At 44.1% G+C, this 21,747-nt stretch overlaps 1 protein-coding gene across 1 annotated transcript; it reads left to right on the top strand.

The window, feature by feature from the left end:
• Positions 1-1,950: 1,950 nt before the first annotated feature.
• MIMS1 (mitochondrial inner membrane scaffold 1) lies at positions 1,951-16,977 on the top strand. Its single transcript, XM_068127000.2, has 4 exons — positions 1,951-2,061; positions 6,347-6,766; positions 15,645-15,756; positions 16,168-16,977. Exons 2-4 carry the CDS (start codon positions 6,408-6,410, stop codon positions 16,501-16,503), a joined length of 807 nt encoding a protein of 268 aa, XP_067983101.2. The 5' UTR covers positions 1,951-2,061; positions 6,347-6,407; the 3' UTR covers positions 16,504-16,977.
• The last annotated feature ends 4,770 nt before the right edge of the window (positions 16,978-21,747 follow it).

Raw genomic sequence — 21,747 nt, 5'->3', positions numbered from 1 at the left:
TTTTTCTATGCGTGAAAACGGAGATCTCGGTCGACCTGATTATTTTTAGACTGACATCCGGGCAAAACTTCCGAAACAAAATGGACGACTACCGAGAACAGTTGATCGAGTTAGTGAGAGCAAGGCCCCTGCTGTGGGATCCGCGTGTGGCGGATTACAAAGACAAGGACCAGAAGGCACAAGTTTGGGAGAACTTGAATGGGCGTCTGAATTCACCGACAGGTTAAGGTTTATTGTTTTGGGTGTGTGCGCGTGTGTGTTTGTTTAATTGTGTGTGCGCGTGTGCGTTTGTTTAATTGTGTGTGCGCGTGTGTGTTTGTTTAATTGTGTGTGTGTGTGTGTGTGTGTGTGTGTGTGTGTGTGTGTGTGTGTGTGTGTGTGTGTGTGTGTCTGTGTGTGTTTGAGAGTGAGTTTGTCTCTATGTGTGTGTGTGTGTCTCAATGTGTGTGTGTTTGAATAAATTTTATGTGCGTATAAATTAATTACATTCCAGCTTATTCTACTTCTTCTTCTTCTTCTGATTCTTCTTCTTCTTTAAGTCGTCATTTTATGTCTTTTGGAAAAAAATTAAGACAGTTTATGACAACACAAATCTATAGATTGAATTTAATGAAAACAAATATAACTTTGTAAGCGCAAGAGAAGAGAGGTCTCACCACCCAGTCTGAACGTTTTCAAAAGTAGACTCGCTAGACTACTAGACAAATTACCCTAGCCTAGATCATCACGACCAACACCACATTATCCAAATTAATAGGTACCAACCTGAGTAATGATGAGCTTTTGTTCTGCTTCGATCGATTTTCTCCAGTTTGTTTGACCTGGCTGTAGATGTTCCAGGACGAGGGTCTTCAAGGCATCGTAAGTCCTGTATGACATCCTGGTATAATTGAAAAACAGTTCTTCATCGGGATTGTCAAGCAGATAACGGAATGTTCGGTGGAATTCACCACGGGTTTCTCTCAGAAGGAAGTGCTCTCGGCTCCAAATTCTGTGCCTTTTTCTCTTCCTCCGTCTTAGTAGAAGCAGAATGAGGCAATCTTCTTCATCCGAAGAGTCCATGTTGACGGTTACTCGGCCAAAGCAGAACTGGCGCGCAACACGTGAACAGCCAAGCGTGAAATCCTATAGCCCAGGGTCCGATTGTTCACGTGACCGTGAACCGTGAACCGTGAACTTCTATGGCCCAGCAGCCTAACGCCGCGCTTTAGGGCTGCCTTATAAAGCACAACCAAAAACCCAAACCGAAACCGAAAGCCACGCCTCTCAAGCGAGGCGTGCTTCGGTGGTCACGTGATCCACAGGTGTAGCTCATTATACCCGCACGCGCGGCACGCTTTGGCGGTCACGTGACCAGCCACTCTGGCGCCGGGGATCCCCGCCGGTGACGTCACCGGCTGGAGTAAGGAGATTCTGATGCTGGTCTTGCTTGCGGGACCCACGGGTCGCTACACCTCCATGTTTCCTTCTCTATCCTTGCTTTTTTTTTCATTCTCCAATCTCACTTTTTCTTTCAACTGACCAATCTCCCGGTCATGCTCCGAAAGAAACGAAAAAGCAAAAAAAATTTAAACCTTAAAAAAACAGAAGAGTCGACTGTGCAGGTATAAGTTGCAGAACAAGTTCGAGCTTCACGGCGTTTCGTCAATTTTTCACAATGTTGCATGTGATGAGTGACGTCACCAATACATTCCTCGATAGCTGTCACATAATCCCTATTTTTCATGTCATAACCTGTGCCTTGCCGTCAAAATTCCCTGAAACTTGGCGAATCTTTATATCATGTACAGTTGATGGCTCCCATGACGGTATTGTTAAGGACAGTGCTCAATGCACCACGTGTTATCTCCTAATTTTTATAGTCTCCTTTAATTATACATCGTGTAATTGCATTTAATCAGACAATATTGTAGATCTATTACTTGACATCGGAAAAGCCGTTGAATCTGAACGTTTAAAATATTTGGTGTTCCCACTTCCGTTTGTTCACATGCGTGCTCTATTTTGTCGATTGGATGAGTGTCCTTGAGGATTAATTTGGTGTTTCGTGAGTTCGATCAGGTGGGGTCGATTCGTTGCGTGCTCTTTACTCTTGAGACTTGTTTTACTTTAGACCGATCTCTGTGGAAAATAGTTGTTGAGTTCGTTTGACGGGACCGACCTGGTTCACGTAATCTTCTCGCCTGCTAGTGCTAGTGCTACATCTTGCACTTACAGTCACATGATCTTGCCTTCTTTTTAGGAGGGAACGTAATGCCGTGCGCTCGGTACTGCACAGTCCTGCATTTGAACTGTCTAGTTTGGCTGGGTTCAATTCCCGCCCTGACTATGAGCTCTCGTCCTCGTGCTTTGAGGGTGGGGTGCTGCATCACCCAGTACACTGTTTCTCGATGACGTGAAACCAGCTGTCCCATCTCGCATTAGCTTCCCATGGTATCTCGCAAAGAGTAAGCCATTGTGTGCCGGTGCACTGACCGAATTGTAAATGTGTGCTGTAATCTCCAGTAATGATGCAACCAGCACACCTTTATGCTTAGTTACGGATTTGCTAGATAGGTGTGTGTTGCTATGTGGAGTCCCTAAAGGTTGATTGCTCACTGTGGTTGTCATCTTGATTTAGCGGCTGTTGGTTATTGCAGTCATTGGTTCCAGCTCTTCCACAAGTGTATTAAAGTAAATCTGTCGAACTTCTGCAGACGTTACTACTTGTGTGTTCTCCAGTATATCCACTATTTGATCAGGGACCACCAGTTTGGTCTCTGTCCTTCATGATCACAGACCATGGATGTGCCCCTGTTGCTCTCAGCAATAGCTGCATTGGGAATCCCAAAGGAAATCAATGCATTGTTTGGGTATTTTGCATGCTATCCATCCTGGCACCATCTCTGCTCAGTAGACCACCTGTTACTGGGTTACAGAGAACCTTCATGGACTGATTGGTGGATCCTCTCTGGAATGCAGAGAACCCCTCGTGGACTGGTTGGTGGACCCTCTCTGGGATCCAGAGAACCTCTCGTGAACTGGTTTGAGAACCCCTCGAACTGGTTGGAGAACCTCGTGAACTCCTTTGAGAACCCCTCGTGGACTGGTTTGTGGGCCCTCTCTGAGATGCAGAGAACCCTCACGGACTGGTTTGTGGGCCCTCTCTGAGATGCAGGGAACCCTCGCAGACTGGTTTGTGGACCCTCTCTGGGATGCAGAGAACCCTCGCAGACTGGTTTGTGGACCCTTTCCGGGATGCAGAGCACCCCTCGTAGACTGGTTTGTGGACCCTTTCCGGGATACAGAGCACCCCTCGTAGACTGGTTTTCTCTGGGATGCAGAGAACCCCTCGTGGACTAGTTGGTGGATGCTTTGGGATGCAGAGAACCCTCACGGACTGGTTGGTGTATCTACTTGTTACATTCAAACAGTCCATTCCTCGGGGTGGTCTTTCGTGTTCTTTTTTCCATTGGACGTTTGTTTTCCTCGGAGCAAGTTCCTGGGTCTTCTCATGTTTTAATTTCCTATCATTGATATCTCTGCAATTGTTATATACCCCATTATTGGATTCTTCTTCATACCGCTGTTACACAGGCAGGTGACAGCTGCTTCCTTTGCTGCTGATCTAGAGAATAAAAAATCTGTCCACCTGGAATATGAACTGTAATTCTGGAACGTCCCATTGTCTAATTCAGTCTCTACATAAGGATTACATGGTTTGTTCTTCAATTCTCTTCTGTGGACATCCTCCAGCAGTCTAATGGAGGTATTGTCCTGGCAGCTCCTTGGCTTTACAATGCAATGATTTGCCAAGGACATATTGCATCTCCAAATTGGAGTGCCAGGTTCTCAGAGCTCAGTTCCTCCTTGAACACGTCCTTGGCTCTTTGTATGAAGACGTTCGTCTGCAGTGCCATGGAATACCGCTCTATTTCTGTGGACACCTGTTTTATCCCAAGGAACATTGAATTGGAATGCTCTGGCAGTAACATTTATCTTGGCAGGAAGATGAAGTGCAGGGACTGTTCTCTGCCATTGAATGTTGATTGTTTCATCATCCTCTTACATATGTCCTCGAATCCTCGAATCACGTCTTACCTCCTTTGCCGCTATTAATATCCAAGGTCCGTCCAGGTTTTATGTCCCTTTGCCAAACCTTTACCTTGTTCCCTTCCTAAATATCACCTGTATTCTTTCATACCCAATTTTATCCCATCTACAGAATTTATTCCCTGACTCGAGCCAAGCTTGCTTTTCCCCCCAGCCGTTAAAGGTGGCGATCCACTGCGAGGTACTAACATCACGTCTCAACATCTACCCATGATCCTCTCTTGTTCCGGACCGTTTCCCACTGTGCCTTGCTTATTGACCTTGCTGTCCGTTTACATAATCTTTCCCTACTTGTCCTCTTTTTGTGCTTTGTCAGTCTCCTCGTTTCTGTTTCACTGCTTGTGCTTTGGGCTGTCTTTCTCCTATTTGGTCCCTTGAACATTTACCTCTATTAAAAGAAAAATAGAACGGCATTCGGGCGAGCGCATGGTCTCGCCACGTGTTCATTCTGAATAAAAAATATCATTCAGTGAACACGCTCCTTTTATGGGCCAAATACCCATATTAGCCATGCACCCATTATGTCACATAGTTTCTTGGTATGGGTTATGCACGTCCTAAATTGAATTATTTACTCACATCGGGTCTTGGATCAGATATATGAAGTTTCAGATTTTTCAGATAAAGAATTTCAATTCGACCAATTATGACTGGAATACCACTTCTCCGATGTCATCATTGTCACTATATATCCCATGGGGCGTCTGACATATACCAAGTTGAAATGGTTTTCGATGAGCGGTTTCGGAGAAAATTATGTTCATTTTTATGGAAGTCAAGTGCTTGTCCATCCTTGATTGCTACAGGGTATATTGACTGACACACCGAAGCCTCAGTTCTCCGAGCCTACCACCCTTTCTCCTCCCCACTCTCCCCATATGTTTGGAGGGCTGGCAGGATAGCATAGACTGTAAAGGTACGCACTCCCTTCTGAGCTATCTAGCCTCGGTTTGAATCCTGACCCAGCTATAAACTGCCATTCTAGTTTTTCACAGGTACGGTGAGGCATCAATGTGTTTATCCGTTCCTCAGATGGATGTTAAACTGGGCGTCCCGTCTGTTAATGTTAGTTGGTGGATGTTAAAGATCCCATGGTGTCCTTTGCCAGTAGTCGAGCTATCATCGGCACCCTGAACAAATTACAAATTCCTACCCAAACTTCCTTGGAAAGGCAGAGGTAATCCTTTCCGTCAGGCGCTTTGGCAACGGTCCATTTGCTTTCGGGCAGAACACCATAAACGGGGGTATGACTCGCAGTTTTGCTAACAATGGGCTCGTGTTCAAATATTATTTCCAAAGCTTGCGTGACTGTCGTAGACATTGTAGTCTTTCAACATGAACCATGAACATCCACACAAATATAACATGTTGGTAACCCGGCCAATGGTGTGTGTTTTACATCGTTTGGTATGCATTGCATTGCAATTTCACAGAGGAAACACAAACTAGAAAGCATCTGAAAATGCAATGCCCGTCCGTGTCAGTTTGTATGCAGACGTCTTCTTCTTCTTCCGATTGCTCAAAATAAAGTAAAAAAAAAAAAATTTTTATTTTATGCAGCCTTGACCTTTGAGCTTTAGATCTAAAAAAAAAAGTCGGCTTCTAGCTTTTGATTGGTGACTCAATTATGTTACCCACTATGCAGGTTCTTGAAATTTCAGGTCATTCGGTTGAAAATTGGTGATTTTAGGTGATGCTGACATTTGACCTTTTGAGCAAATTATTAATTTACCTTCTCTATATTCTCATAACAAAGCTTTGTTGAAAATTTGACAAAACTCAAATGGTAAATTTCAATTTCAGGTCATTTGGATGAAAAGTGATGAATTTAGGTGACTAACTTTTTGGCCTTTTGACAAAATTATTAATTTGTCTTCTCCCTAATAATTGAGCTATGGTGAAAATTTGACAAAACTCAAATGGTTAAAAAGTTATGGCCCAGACACACACACACACACACACACACACACACACACACACACACACACACACACACACGATTGCAAAACCATGTCTCCTGCTGTGCAGAGGGTGGGCTAATCAATCAATACATGGAGCACCTCGACACGGGTTCATGGTCATCAAAACATCTTCAAATGGCAAATAAACGGTTTTTTGTTTTTGTTGTGGGCAGGGATTGTGTAAAGTGTTATTTGTGTTCCTGTACTGAAATGTGCTCGTTTACATTACAAAGTATAAACACTTTATTGTACGAATTGTTTTTCTAACTACATATATTGTAACTGTGATGCAGAACTTATCAAAAGGAAACGGACCAAGAAAGAGTGGAAAGTGACGTTTGCTGAACTCCAACCATGTGGTTCCTCAGAGCCACCCGGATGCTCCTAGCACCGGTGACCGTTTCTACCCAGCTGAGCCGCCGTACTACCCTCGTCCTACCTTTGCGGCCGCACCGGCACGCGACCGAACGAATCCTCATGGGCGGTTCTTGGAACATGACTTTGGTCTGTGGCATGGCACAGGACGCGAGAGATTCTGGGAAAAGCGAAGTCCAAAGTGACCAAGTTGAGGAAAAAGACCCTTTGGAAGATTCATCGCTGAGCATATTCCAGCGATTTCGCAAGACGTTCAAGCAATACGGTATTGTAATGGCCTGGGTACATTGTTTCACCTCGGCCGTCTGGTTCAGCACCTTCTATTACGCTGCTTCAAAGTACGGTTCGACTCTTATACACCTACCACAGGCCAATGTTGCTCGCCGGAAAAAAAAATGTCGCTCAACTGGTTATTTTGTTGTCTATACGTTAACAATGAAGTTACCCGTGCTTGGTTTAATGCACGCTGAGCTTGTGTCCGATTCTCGACCAAACTATAAACTCTCGCATTGGTGCTTCGCAGCCCGAGCGATCCATCACAAAATGGCCGCTTTTCGGAGGATGCACGTTTAAGGGGCCAAGTGGGATAAAATGCAGGGTTTTACACGCCATCAAACAAATGCACATATCTACACTCACAGACAAGCTACCCCTTACAAACCATATATCACTGGAAAGCTGACAATCTGGAGAATACAAAAATTGAAGAATTGAGACAATACACCTTCAAATAAGGAAATTACATTTATTTTCCTCAACACAATTAAAAATTTACATTTTTGCATTTTGTCAGCAAAATTGTAACCCATACAACTAACTCAGGCAATCTACTTTTTTTCCTCAGTTTTACATATTATAGGGATGTCCTAATATTTCAATGATGGCTTTTCTTCAAATCGGTTTATTTCAGCTGCACACTTATTTTTTTGTCGAAACAGAGAAAGGTGACATTTTACCTCATAAATTTTTTTTAAGTAGGGGTATCTCTAAAAGCCATCATTAATTCACTCAACACCTCAAACCTGACATTCTGACCAAATTTGAAGAAATTCTGATTAGTTTTTGTTATAACAAGTTGATGAATATTCATGAGCACAGATGTTTCTGAAAGAACATACATCATACAGTATTTTGACATTAAAAAAATTTTTAAAATATTTTACTCAAATTTTACACCCACTCGGCCCCTTAACCAGGTATCCCCTCTAACATTAGTTGGGCAATGTTAAACATCCCATGGAGTGTTTCCCTCAGAGCTAAGTTGTCACTGGCACCTTTGTGTATGAATTGCACAGAGCAAATCCACTCTATAGTCAATCGCAACCAACCTGTCAAGGAATATCTAAGGAGAGAAAAAATAAATAAACAAGTACACATACATTCAAAGTACACCGCCCCCATGCCAAATAATTAAATATCCTACAGCGCGGCATTGCCGGTGCGCCTCCGGCGCCCGGCAATACCGCAGTGCAGCTCAGAGACTATTTGGAGAGAGAGGTGCACAATAATTGATTAATTGTATAATTAAAATCAATAAAAGATTATCACAAAATATTTTCTTAATCAATTGGCTAATAGCATAACTAAACCACTAGTGCTTCATCCAAAGATGTATATTTTAGAAATGTAATTAAATGTCATTAATAAAAAATTAAATAATTAATCGATTAAATGATTAATCAATAAATCAAAAATATCCTTGATAGCCACATCACTTGGTCACTGTCATGTCCAAATATTAGCTTCCCAGCTCAAAAGGTGCTTGAGATATTGGCCAAATGAGAAAGAAAATTAATGATTAGTAATGAAAATAAATAAATAATAATCACTAAAAAATTAAATTATTAATCAATTCGGTCACAAAACACAAACCACCACCATTTCATCAGAATCTAACTGGAAAAAAAAAAAAATTAGTAATTAATCGATTAATTGATTAATTGATTAATCAATAAATCAAAAATATCCTTGATAGCCACATCACTTGGTCACTCATGTCCAAATATTAGCTTCCAAGCTCAAAAGGTGCCTGAGATATTGGCCAAATGAGAGAAAATAAATGATTAATAATGAAAATAAATAAATATCATAAAAAAATTAAATTATTAATCAATTCGGTCAGAGAACACATAAACCACCACCATTTCATCAGAATCTAACTTTAAAAAAAAAAATGTAGTCATTAATCGAATAATTAATCGATTAATTAATAAATCAAAAATAGCCTTTGCAGCCAAATCACCTGGTCATTGGCATGTCCAAATATCAGCTTCCTAACTCAAAAGGTGCCTGAGTTAATGGTCAGAAGAGAAAGGAAATTTGATTAATTAAATAAGTACTTAATTAATCGCTAATAATTAAATAACTCCTCAATTAATTGATTATTCCAAATTTAGAATAGGTACACCGTATCCCTGCGCATCGTAAGAGTGTGACCAAGGGTTGGCGTCAGGAAGGGCATCCGGCCATAAAAACATTGCCTCAAACAGGGAACCATGATTGTCATGGGGCCCGCAAGGCTAACCCCCGCTCTAGCGGGGAAAATGGCCTTAAAACGATCATTCATTCATTCATTCAAAAAACAAAAAATACCGTTTTTGACAAAGGACTTGCTCACTACTGTGCCAAAATTTCAGCTTCCTAGCTCAAACGATGGCTGAGATATCGTCCGGACAAACAAACAAGAAAACAAGAAAGAAAACAAACGGTGAAAACTGAGTACTCCCTTTCAGCGTGCATCACTGCCGAGCCCCCTTCGGTGCCCAGCAATGACGATTTGCAATGCCTGGAGATGGCATAGGAAAGGTGCAGTGTACAACAAATAAACAACCAGAGTGAAAACTGAGTACTCCCTTTCAGCGTGCGTCACTGCCGAGCCCCCTTCGGTGCCCAGCAATGACGATTTGCAATGCCTGGATGGCATAGGAAAGGTGCGATGTACAAAAATCAGACAACTTGCTACCCACAGTTTAGGAAGAGCCGTTTCCGGATGACGGTGATGACTCACCGACATTTTTTGAAAGACACCGTGGGCTTCTTAACATCCCTCAGCTAATCCGAGCAGATAGAACACCGCAGGCTAACCCCTCCAACAGATGGTACACTTGCTGATGCAACACCTTGCCTGAAAAGCACAGAAAGCTTGACTCTTGGAAAAACGAGGTGATTGAGGGTAAAAAGGTGTTGCAAACTGAGGGTGGGGCCACATTTACACACAAGCAAGGGAATGAGGATGGGAGAGGAGGGAAGGAAACATTAACATCCAAGAGGGTGGTTAGGCAGGGTTATCAGGGTATAGATTTGTTTTGTTTGTTTTTGTTTTGTTTTTTTTGTTCGTTTGTTTTTTTGTTTGTTTTTTTTGTATACAAGATCGAGGCTCGTGAAAGAGCGAACATTAATCACACAGAAAGACAAACCGACACATAAAACATATAACATAGGGAGCTGTAGACAAGATGGGGAGAGAGGGGGAAGGACACAAACACAACATTTGAGAGCAGGGACCGAGAGACATGGAGACATCGAGAGATCTGAGAGAGGGCGAGGGCTTTGGGGGGGGGGGGCGTGGGAAGGGGGCGGTGGGAGAGGTATAAAACATATGGACACTGCCAGGACTTCCAGGAAAGAAGTTGGAATTTCAAACAAGGTGGATCTGGGGTGAATTAGCGGGGGTAGAAAAGATCAAGGTTTTGGATGGGGGAAGATAAGAGATGGTGGTGAACAGCTGTTTTAAAGACCTGGAGGGAGGAGTGGGATTGAAGGGAGTGAGGGAGTTTGTTCCAGAGGCGGGAGAAAAGAGGAATGAAAGAGTGAAGGTGAGCAGAGAGCCGAGATTTCGGCAGTTTAACCATCAGAGGGTTGCTGGCAGATCTTGTGCGACCTGTAGGAATATTTGGGGGACAGAGCACAGAGAGAGCTGGGGGTGCAAGGCCGGAGAGGAGTCGGTAGAAGACAGAAAGACCACCTACCTGCCTGCGGTGAGTGAGTGAAAGGCCCTCAGTGATAGCTTCATCGCGGGAGATTCCAATAATTCTGAAAGCTTTGGTTTCAACAGCGTGAAGCCGAGCTAGGTGTGAGGCAGGAGCACCGGCCCATAGGGGAGAACAGTATTCCATTGAGCTGCGGATGAAAGCCTTGAATGTGGTGAGGAGCTCAGGTGTGCCGAGGAAGGACTTCGCACGACGGAGGATGCCCAGTCGGCGACTGGCTTTGGAGGCCAGCTTGGAAATGTGGTTTTCCCAAGAAAGATCATGGCAGATAGTGAGACCCAAAATCTTGAGCAACAGAACTTCTTGGAGAGGATTGTTGAGAAAGTAGATGGGAGGGTTGTCCAGTCGATCTTTTCGGAGAGACATAGTAAGAGTGTGAGATTTGTCAGGATTGAAAGACATGTTCCACTTGTTTGACCAGTCTGATTTTGTCCAGGTCTTCAGAGAGTGAGGAGGCAGCAGACTGCCGATCTGAGGGAAGAGGAATGGAGCGGCAGAGAGTGGAGTCATCAGCAAAGAGATAGAGAGGATTTTCGAGAGAGTCAGAGAGATCATTGATGAAGACCAGAAAAAGCACGGGGCCCAGAACACTGCCTTGGGGAACTCCAGCCTGAACAGGAAGAGGAGATGAGAGAAACCCATTCAGGGCCACACGTTGACGACGACTAGAGAGGAAGTCCGCCAGCCATGCGTGGAGATTTCCATGGATACCAAAGGAGGAGAGTTTGGTGAGCAGAGCGGGGTGCCAGACCGTGTCGAAGGCACGTGATATGTCGAGGGAGACAGCTCTAATTTCCTGTTTGGCATTGAGGACCTCCATCCATTGTTGAGACAGCAGAAGCAGCATGTCCAGAGTAGAGTGACCTGGTCTGAAACCAAATTGATGATCAGAGATCAAGCCATTGGAGAAGAGGAAAGATTTCATATCCGAAGCAATGATGGATTCCATGACTTTGCTGATAATTGGGAGAATGCTGATTGGTCTGTAGTTGCTAGGATCTGTTTTTGCACCTTTTTTGTGCAAAGCGGTGATGTTGGCTGATTTCCAAGCAGATGGCAGTTGACCTTGAGCAAAAGAGAGGGTGAAGAGAACAGAGAGAGGGTGAGATAGAGCAGCAGAGCAGGATTTTAGGACCCGTGGGCTGATGCCGTCGGGTCCAGTTGCAGAATCAGAGTCGAGGGTTGACAGAAACTTTTCCACCTTGTCAGGAGGAAAGGACACGGAGTCCAGGAGCAGCAGGGTACGACTGGGTATGGTGGGTACAGAGAGGGATGGGTTTGGGACACAAGATTTAGAGGCAAACACAGAGTTGAGGCATTCAGCTTTTTCACGTGCGGAGTCAGCTGTGTAGCCGTTTGAGGTAAGGGAGGGGATGGAGGGGGAACAAACACCAGAAACGGATTTGACCAGACGCCACCAGGATTTGGAAGAGGGAGACAGATAAGAGAGTTCGGTCTTGAGAACAGAGAGATATTGTTTCCTGGCTCTCCTGAGGGTGGACACACACTTGTTTTGGGCTTTGTGAAAGGAAATGAGATTTCCTTCCGTTGGATTTGCTTTCCAGGAGACGAAGGCAAGTTGTTTCTGGGCAACAGCCTCACCACAAGATTCCGTGTACCATGGACGGGAGGAAGGGTATGACAACTGAAGACGAGATGGGATAAATCTGTGCATGAGAGAGAGTAATTTACTTTGGAAGAATTCCCAGGATGAGTTGATGTCAGAGGTGGTAGAGATGGGAGACCAGTCCAGATGATTGATGGCTGCTTGAAGACCATGCCAGTTGGCCTGAGTGAAATGCCAGACTCGTCGACGCTGAGCAGGCTCCCTGAGGATGGTCAGAGAGATGTCCACTTTAACAAGGACATGATCAGATGATCCGATCGGAGCAGAAGAAGAGCAGCAGACATTTTCAGGGAAGTTAGTCATAACCAAGTCCAGAAGAGAAGATGTTCCGTTGACTGAGATCCGGGTCGGGAAATTGACAGATTGTGTCAGTCCCAGTGAGTCGCAGAAGTCCTTTGCTGAGGAGCCATGGCTGGTGAGAGAGGTACCCACACCCAGCCAACTGGCATGATGACAGTTGAAATCACCACATATGAGGAAGAGAGAGTTGGGATGAGTCGATAGAAGTTGGTCCATATCATCAGACAGCAAGATGTAGATGGAGTCATCACTGTTTGGTGGACGGTACAACACACATATGAACAAGAGGTGGGAGCGAAGGGGAAGCCGTAGCCAGAGGTATTCCTGGGGGTGAGGTGGAGAGAGTGCAGTGCAGGGCGAGTGAGGAAGAGTTTTTGATAAAGATAGCAACCCCGCCTCCAGGACGAGGCTCAGGTCTATCATACCGGAGGAGGGAGTAGCCCGGGAGAGATACTATGGAATCAGAGACATCATAAAGGAGGAAAGTTTCTGTTAAGCAGATCACGTCTGGTTTGACAGAAGCAACCTGTATGGAGAGATCAGTTAAGTTTGAACGAAGGCCCCGGATGTTTGAGGTCCATACCGTTAATGAAGAGGAAGGGGGAGCATCAGATACAGAACAGGGGGGAGGAGGGGTAGGGTAAGATGTGGAAGAGGTGGAAGAGGTAGGGAGAGCTGTTGAAGGTGTGTCAGAGATTTCAGAATAGCTCGGAGAAAGGGAAGGATGGGGCGGACAAAAGGTTTGATGGTGATTGGGTGAGCCACAATGAGGTGTTATTTGAGGAGGGGGAAGAGCGAGGCAGACGGTTGGGGGAGATGGAGGTGAGAGTTTGAAGGGGGAAGAAGCGGGGAGGACGCTTTGAGGAGGGGGAGTGAGAGGGGGGAAATTGAGAAGCAATGAGGGTGGGGAGATTTGAAGGGGAGGGATGAGGGGGGAGTTTGGGAGGGAAGGGACAAGGGGAGGGATTTGAAAGGGATGGGTGATGGGGAAGATTTGGAGGGGAGGGGTGATGGGGAAGATTTGGAGGGGAGGGGTTATGGGGAAGATTTGGAGGGGAGGGGTGAGATTGGATTTTTGAAAGTGTACGATTTATGGGAAACGAACATTTATTGCAAAATGAGTTTCTTGTGACCTTCGAGTTAAAAATACGTTTAAGGACGCTGGATGGAGGATGGAGTGCAGGAGAGTTTAGGGAATGTAGAAAAAAGGCACTATAGGAGATGGATATTTTTTTTGGGATGAATTGATTTGGTGAGCAAGTCGAAAGCAGCCTTTTAAAGAAGAAGAAAAAGGTGTTATAAAATATGACGGAATACATAACTTGAGGGGAAAGTGTAAACATTGAAGGTTGATGAGTGAAAACTATCTGGGGAAATGGGGGAGAAACACGTGGTCGAAGAACGAACGAACGAATAAGAATGAATAAACGAATGAGAACAGAAGGAAAATTTTTTCTTTTTTTTTTTTTTTCTTTTTTTTGAGTTGAGATTTACACAAGGAAGTAGGTAGGCTATGGGTGAAAAGACTGGGAATACAGAGAACGAAAGTTATTGGATCACAAACGACGGACCGCTGAGAAAAACAAAGCCTCAAGGTTGTACAGTGCACACTGTACAAGGCCTCAAGACACGACACGAATTAACACGATTTTCAATACAGGTATGAAAGATTTGCACCAAAAAATCTTCGTCGGGACACAATATACGTACAACACCATAAATAAATACAGTTTTAACGAAAATACAAATGGGAACAATCACTTAACTTCGATTTCAAATCGTTCGCGACGCGGCAAAGGCCTTGCTCGCGACACGGCAAACAGACGGTCAATTTATGAAAGATAAACACCGAGAAACAACCAAAGTTGCACACAATAACTTCACACACCGAAAGATAAATACAGTTTCGACAAAATACAATTGTGAACAGACTTAACTTCGAAAAACGTGGAGACCGTGTGGAGCTTCGAAAATCCCTGCCGCCGTCTCCAAGATCTCGCGAGATCTTCAGATAGTGGATAACATAAGATGGCAGCACATCTCTTGCTTGAAACGTTGGAGTGAAGAGAGAAGTTGAACAGTCCGAAACTCTTTGTGGTTCCACAAACGAGAGGAAAGAGTGATCGTGTGTGATCACCCTGGATTGCGGAAGTTGAACCAGAAAGTTATTGGAAGAAAGACCCATGTGTTTTGGAACCGAGGTGGGTCAGATGGTGTTTAAGAGTAGAGGGAGCTAAACCATAGGAAAGCTGGTTAAAATAAAGAGACCACTGACGTGTCTATGATGAGAGCAACAGACCTTGTGCTTTGGCCTAATCATGGGAGATTCCAATAATTTTGAGTTTAAATTGCACATAATCCAGGAGAGCCGGATGTGATGCCGAAGTGCCAGCCCATTGTACACTGTACATAGTGCCAATTGTTCAAGGAAACCCTGTTTCTTCTAGTTTGTCAGTTTAGGTCGAGAATCAAACGCAGACACAGCAGGTCAAAGGTGAGTGCACTACCTGTGCACTATCCTGTCAAACTCTCATTAAAGTGCATTGTTGTTTTTGTTGTGCATGCGATTTATCTACAAGGTCCAATAAGAGCCTTGGGTGTATATATTAAAAAATAAAACTCCAGATAATCAAAATCCAGGACTTGCACACTTTGATCAATTAGTTTTTTTTTATGTCTCTGCCGACAAAGTCGCCGTCGGCATTGTTTGCAGGTTTTCTGTCCGTCCGTCCTTGATAAGTTTTCGTTACCGTGAAAACTTCAGAACGTCTGAAGGGATGCAAGTCAAAATTGGTACAAGTATGTAGAATGATATAAAGATGAATGGATTCGATTATGGGGTCAAGAGGTCAAAGGTCAGAGGTCCCATTTGGTAGAAATACTGCTACTGCACTAATTTGTGAACCAGTGATGGGAGTTTGAACAAATTTGGTACAAGTATACATTATGATGCAAAGATTAACAAGATGAACTTCAGCATCAAAGGTCAGAGGTCATGTCCGGTTAAAAATGTGATACATGAGAACAGCTGAATGAATTTAGGTCAAAATCAGTACATGTATGTATAATGATGTAATAATGTGGGCAGAGGCATATCGGTAGACGTCGCGACATCATAAAGTGCTCTGATTACAGGTTAAAGTTTTAATAATGACCTTTTTCAAATGGGGAGCATGGCGAGAGTAAAGAGAAATTGTGCATGATCTTTAATTCTCAACTTTTTCAGATCAATTTTATTTATCGACCTTGTTGATTTCGGACCTCTGTGTGTGACGCACTGCATGTTCTGGTGTTCTTTAGGGGGGTGAGTATAGTCCCCATCTTGGAAGAGGTGAGAATGCCCACCTCGGTGGTAGACTACCTGCGTGAGTCGCAGGGTGGAAACGTGGTCAGCGCCTACGTCATGTACAAGGTACAATTTCTCTCGGCTTTGGGTATCTTGTTACTGGTGGTACAATTTCCAGAATTGCACATTAAAATACAGCAATTTAATTTAAAAAGTGTAAATGAGAGACCTTTTTAATTAGTTTGTGGTTGGGCAAAGTGTTGCATCATCTAACCATTAGCTCGTATAAAGAGAAATCGACACAGAATGCTACTTTTGTGAATTTTCCAATAATTATGGTGGAAGCAGATTGGTTGTGAAACACGTCATGTGACCGTCTTTTGTTTAAGGCAATGTGAACATGCCATCCTATTACTTGTACATTGGCTAATGTTTGTTAAAAGGCAATGATTAGGGGCTTTTGCACATATAATGGTGTTAAAAATGTATATCGTTCATTGATCCCAACAATCTTCCCTCTACCTGTGGCCGAGGCAGATCTTGACGCCAGCAAGATACGTCGTGACGCTGGGAGGGACGTCCCTGTCCGTGAAAGCTCTTCGCCATTACGGTTACATGAAGACCCCTCCATCCCCAAACGTAAAGGAGTTCCTCCAGGAAAAGATGGATGAGACGCGGGAAAAGATCTCGGAGCGAATGCAAGACACGCGGGAAAAGTTTTCGGACAGGGTACAAGACACGCGGGAAAAGTTTTCGGACAGGGTACAAGACACGCGGGAAAAGTTTTCGGACAAAGTGCAAGACGCGCGGGAAAAGATATCCGGGAAGATACAAGACACAAAATCTTGCGTTCCCTTCCGAAGGAAGGACTGAAGGAGAAGACTGGGTAGTTTGTGGTAATGGAAGTGTTGTGGTGTCAATTTTGAATATTTTCAATCTCCCTTATTATTGATACATAACAGCCTCATCACCAGGGGCCCTTTGACATGTAACGTGTTCCAGTTGAGTAGTTTTGTCAGTTGATGGTGCTCACCTTCCCTCACACAAGTTTGCATTCTATGCATTGGAACTTTGTTAACTTCTCCATTGTTATTCTCTCACACAACCACACATTTTCCACTGTTATTCTCACACACGACCACTCCAAATCCAATTCTCCATTGGTAGACCTTTTGAGTGACATAGTTGCTCCTTTGTTGAGTTTCCTGTTAACCACTCAAGTGGTTTCAGGGCAAATGAATTAAAAAGCTAATAAGGGTGAAAAAGTGAGGGCCTCCATTCCAGAACATGATCAATGATGAACTATTACTCATATGGTAAACACTCAATAAAAGGATTGTCAACATTTCCAAGATTTATGCACATTGACCTCTGGGAAGTGCAGCCTGGGTTTGATTCCTTGGCTGGGCATGTGCTTTTCCCACACATGTCAATTAATTAGTTATAATCCTGTTCATTTATTTAAATAGTTTACCACGGAGGGTTTACCATGGGAGTTGTTGTATGCAGATGATCTGGTGTTGATTGCGGAAAGCATGGATGGACTGAAGGAAAAGATGAACAAGTGGAAGGAATGTTATGGAGACGAAAGGTCTGAAGGTGAATATCGGAAAGACGAAGGTGATGGCAAGTGGTAAAGAACTGGGAAGTGGCCATGTGCTGTGTGCAGGAAGGGTGTCGGAGTGAACTCCATTCAATGTACAATGTGCACTGAGTGGGTTCATCAAAAATGTAGTGGTCTGAAAGGGTCATTAACCAGTGTGGCATCTACATTCAAATGTAAGGTGTGCACAGAGGGAGCTGCAGATGGAGGAAATGTTGTTGGATCTTGGAGACGGCGTGAAGCTGTGAAAACATTTTGCTACCTCGGAGACATGCTGAATGGAGAAGGTGGATCAGACTCGGCAACGGTTGCTAGAGCGAGATGTGCATGGAAGAAGTTTCAGGAACTGAGGCGTGCTGATGGATGAGGAGGGGAGTGTCGTTGAAGCTGAAGGGAAAGGTGTATGCTGCATGTGTGAGAAGTATTATTTATGGGACCGAGACATGGGTAATGTACGTAGAGCAGCAACGAAGGCTGGAAAGGGTGGAAATGCGAATGGTTCGGTGGATGTGCAGAGTATCGTTGAGAGAGAGGAAGACAAATGATGAATTGCGAAAGATGATGGGAATAGAGCCTGTGATTGATGCTGTGAAGAGGAACAGGTTGAGATGGTTTGGCCATGTGTTGAGGAAGGATGAAAGTGACTGGCTGAGAAGAGTGATGGAAATTAATGTAGAAGGAAGTAGAGGACGGGGAAGACCGAGAAAGACTTGGCTAAAGATGGTGGAAGAAGAAATGCGGGCAAGGGGGTTAACAAGGGGAAATGCAGAAAATAGGGCAAAATGGAGAAGATTGTCATGGGGACCACAAGGCTAACCCCTGCTCGAGCAGGGAAAATGGCCTTAAAATGCATGTTGTTGTTGTTGTATTTATTTAAATAGTATTATTCATTCAGAAAACTGTGCCATGTCCTCATGAACAAAATGAATGGTGTATGAGGTCCATATCTGCAAAATGTATTGAGTTACTGGCCCACAAGTAAACACTTACCCTGAAGTGGAGATATCCATAGAAATCGGTCAAATTGGGCAAAATAGGTTTTTATCACAACAATATCCTTTTGATATGAAGGTTTCATATACAGTTAATAATTTCTATCAATGCAATGCATTATGTAAACAATGAGTAATGGCAGTCAGGTATGATATTTGCCACAAACACACGTATTAAGTCAACGATTCACTTGACAAGACAACATAGAAATTAAATTATTATATTCACATTGAACATGTATGTACAGTACATATTTATATAAACCATATCATTGTGACTTAAACATCCGAACACTCATCCACATCACTGTTGTGTCCTTATCCGACCATTCATCATCAATCTCATCTGAGTCATAACTTGAACTGAGGTCAAAACCATTATCCTCGACCAAGTTGTTCAGGTGTAAGTTATCTGACATCAAACCATTTAATATGTACATTGCCATTATCATCCATATTCCAGCCATGTTGCGTTCGTTTTCAAATGAGCATCATTCACATGGATGGCTGCATTTGGGTTCCCCATAGTACATACATACTTCTCGATGCTAATAAATGTCTGGTGTGAGTGCAGATAATTTGCCAAGAACAGCCAGCCAAAGATGAAGCATGTGGTCTGTGCCAGTCCATCAAATCAAATGGTCATGCTTTACCATTGTGACAAAGTGCCGAGTAAGAAAGGTAAGGACACCTTGCACGTCGGTCGGGATTACATTCCAAAATAAAACACCGGCAAACTGTCCACCAGAAGGTGCGGTGCTAGCCAATATGGAACCTGAGGTTGTCTCAGTGGAAGGTGCTGTGCTAGCCAATATGGAACCTAAGGAAGTCACAACAAAAGGTGCTGTGCTAGCCAATATGGAACCTGAGGAGGTCCCAGTGGAAGGTGCTGTACTAGCCAATATGGAACCTGACGAAGTCCCACGGGAAGGTGCTGTGCAGCCAATATGGAACCTGAGGACGTCCCAGCGGAAGGTGCTGTGCTAGCCAATATGGAATCTGAGGACATCCCAGCAAAAGGTGCTGTGCTAGCCAATATGGAACCTGAGGACGTCCCAGCGGAAGGTGCTGTGCTAGCCAATATGGAACCTGAGGACGTCCCAGCAAAAGGTGCTGTGCTAGCCAATATGGACCTGAGGACGTCCCAGCGGAAGGTGCTGTGCTAGCCAATATGGAACCTGAGGACGTCTCAGCAAAAGGTGCTGTGCTAGCCAATATGGAAACTGAGGACGTCGCAGTGGAAGGTGCTGTGCTAGCCAATATGGAACCTGAGGATGTCCCAGCAGAAGGTGCTGTGCTAGCCAATATGGAACCTGAGGAAGTCCCACTGGAAGGTGCTGTGCTAGCCAATATGGAACCTGAGGACGTCTCAGCGGAAGGTGCTGTGCTAGCCAATAGGATGTCTCAGTGGAAGGTGCTGTGCTAGCCAATATGGAACATGAAGTCCCACCACAAGGTGCTGTGCTCGTCCCAGTGAAGAGCCGACGTCGCTCATATTTTCCTTCAGAAAGAGTGGTGGAGCCATACCGACGCAAACCTCGGGCAGGAAAATGCAAGTATGCCTTGTACACTGCAGTTGAGCCAGATAATCTTGTACTATCAATAACGAAAGACTTTGTGGTGTCTTATGTTCCATCCATTCAAGAACTCCCATGTGGAGAGGGTGGAATTCTCTCTGCACACAGGATGCACTCCCTTTACAAGAAATTGGGTATATGGAAAATATTGAGTTACCCCTACCAGGCTATGTGTAGTTCAACAAACTCGACGAAATGCTCAGAAGTGGCAGATGAGTGTGGTGAGGTGTACATGGCAGTCCATTATGATCTAGCAATAGCTAAAATGGCTATACGTATTCAAGAACAAGTCACCTAAGTTTGACAACCTTTTCTTCTGCTTTGGGTCTTTTCATATGGAATTCTCATATTTCACTGGACTGGAATATATAATGGACTCATCTGGAATGCTATGTGATGCAGATTTGCTTGGCTTTGGATCACTGCACAGCTTCATGAATGGAAAGCAATACAATCGCTGTGTCCGTCTGCACCCAGTTATTATGAGTGCCCCGGAAAAGCTGCTTCTCAACCAGTTCATCAAGGAAAATGGGGATCTTCCAGACGGTGTGCTGTCAGCACTAAAAGTCTTCAGCGAGAAACCTTCACCCGAGTCTCACAGCATTACTCGCTGATCCAGGCCTTAAACTGGCCTTCACACAGTTGGACAAGTACAAGGATAACATACGAGAGGGGAATCGTGGAAAGACAACCAAATACTGGATCAATTACATGGATATGCTCCACCACTATATGGTACTCAAACGTGCATCGCGTACTAATGACGTTGACCTGTATGTGTATGCACTGAAGAATATCTTACCAGTCTTGTGGGCTGCAGACAGACTTAACTACAAGTGATGAATGGTAAAATACTTTCTCAATCTTCTAAATATGGAGAAGACACATCCAGGGATAAAAGCCTACTTTGAAGATTGTGCACTATCAGTGTGAAGAACATCCAAAACATTTGTGAGCACTGCCGCAGACATTACATTTGAGCAAACCATCAACTGTGATGCTGCTTCTCGACAAACTGGGAAGTCTGCCGCATTCACCCAATGTGTTCAGGCACGGAAGAAGAGGTGGTCAGGGACACGATCAGCAAAAAAGCGCTGTTGTCGCATGCCTTCTTGAGATGGCTGGACTATTATCTGAGGAAGAAATATTCAAGGAGCTTCAACCATATCGTGTAGAACATGACAATGCAGATAACGAAGCACTTGCAAAGCAGATAAAGGAAACCTACACCCTTTCAGTGACATACACAGAGATGACAAACTGTTCTGCCTGTCGGCTGAGCGTGCTGCTTCCTTTGAAGTTGCTGAAGATCTCACCAATCTGTATAAAATTGGGAAGAAGTTGAAGAATCAATTCATCACCGAGTGTGAAGCCAGACTTGAATGTCTCAAGTAACCAAATCAAATAACTCAAAGAAATAAGTGTCTCAAATAACCTATCAGAAGACACAAGGTCAAGAATTTTGCAAGTAATGGGATCACTGTGAAATTAACCACCAGAGATCTCAACGTGTTGGAATTATGCTTTACGTGAGGTCTCTTTGGCCGGCATGTGTAATTAGCAATACAGCAGTGCATCATTGTGGAGGCCATATTGTCATATCCCCTGACACCAGCACCTCTGTGGCGCACATTAATGGAGCTATGTGCTCAACAAACAGAACAGTTCTCAGCAAGAAGCTAGAGAAGAAACTCATCCATATACCAGCTGATGTCAGCTCAAGTGGCTTTTGTGGACTGCATGTTCTTCATCAGGAGCAGGAAACCTAAAAAAACAACTGATGATACAAATGTCCTGGTGTTGCTTCTGTTCCACAGGCAGAATATTCTTACTGACCAGGTGACTGTCTTTCTGTATATGGGCTCCACGGAAAGAACAATCGGCAGCTCGTCAATGTAGCCAGGCTAGCAGACATCTTTGGCCCAGACTTGTGTACCGCCTTGTC

Source organism: Myxine glutinosa, chromosome 10 (assembly GCF_964187855.1).
Source record: "Myxine glutinosa chromosome 10, kmMyxGlut1.1, whole genome shotgun sequence".
In the NCBI taxonomy this organism is placed as follows: Eukaryota; Metazoa; Chordata; class Myxini; order Myxiniformes; family Myxinidae; genus Myxine; species Myxine glutinosa.
This window is presented reverse-complemented; position numbering and strand designations above follow the sequence as displayed.

Bases quoted from the DNA above. Each gene is read 5' to 3' on its own strand.
- MIMS1 (XM_068127000.2), top strand. From the start codon at position 6,408: ATGTGGTTCCTCAGAGCCACCCGGATGCTCCTAGCACCGGTGACCGTT. The intron at 6,767-15,644 runs GTACGGTTCGAC...GGTGTTCTTTAG, and splicing joins TTCTATTACGCTGCTTCAAA to GGGGGTGAGTATAGTCCCCA. The intron at 15,757-16,167 runs GTACAATTTCTC...TGGCCGAGGCAG, and splicing joins GCGCCTACGTCATGTACAAG to ATCTTGACGCCAGCAAGATA.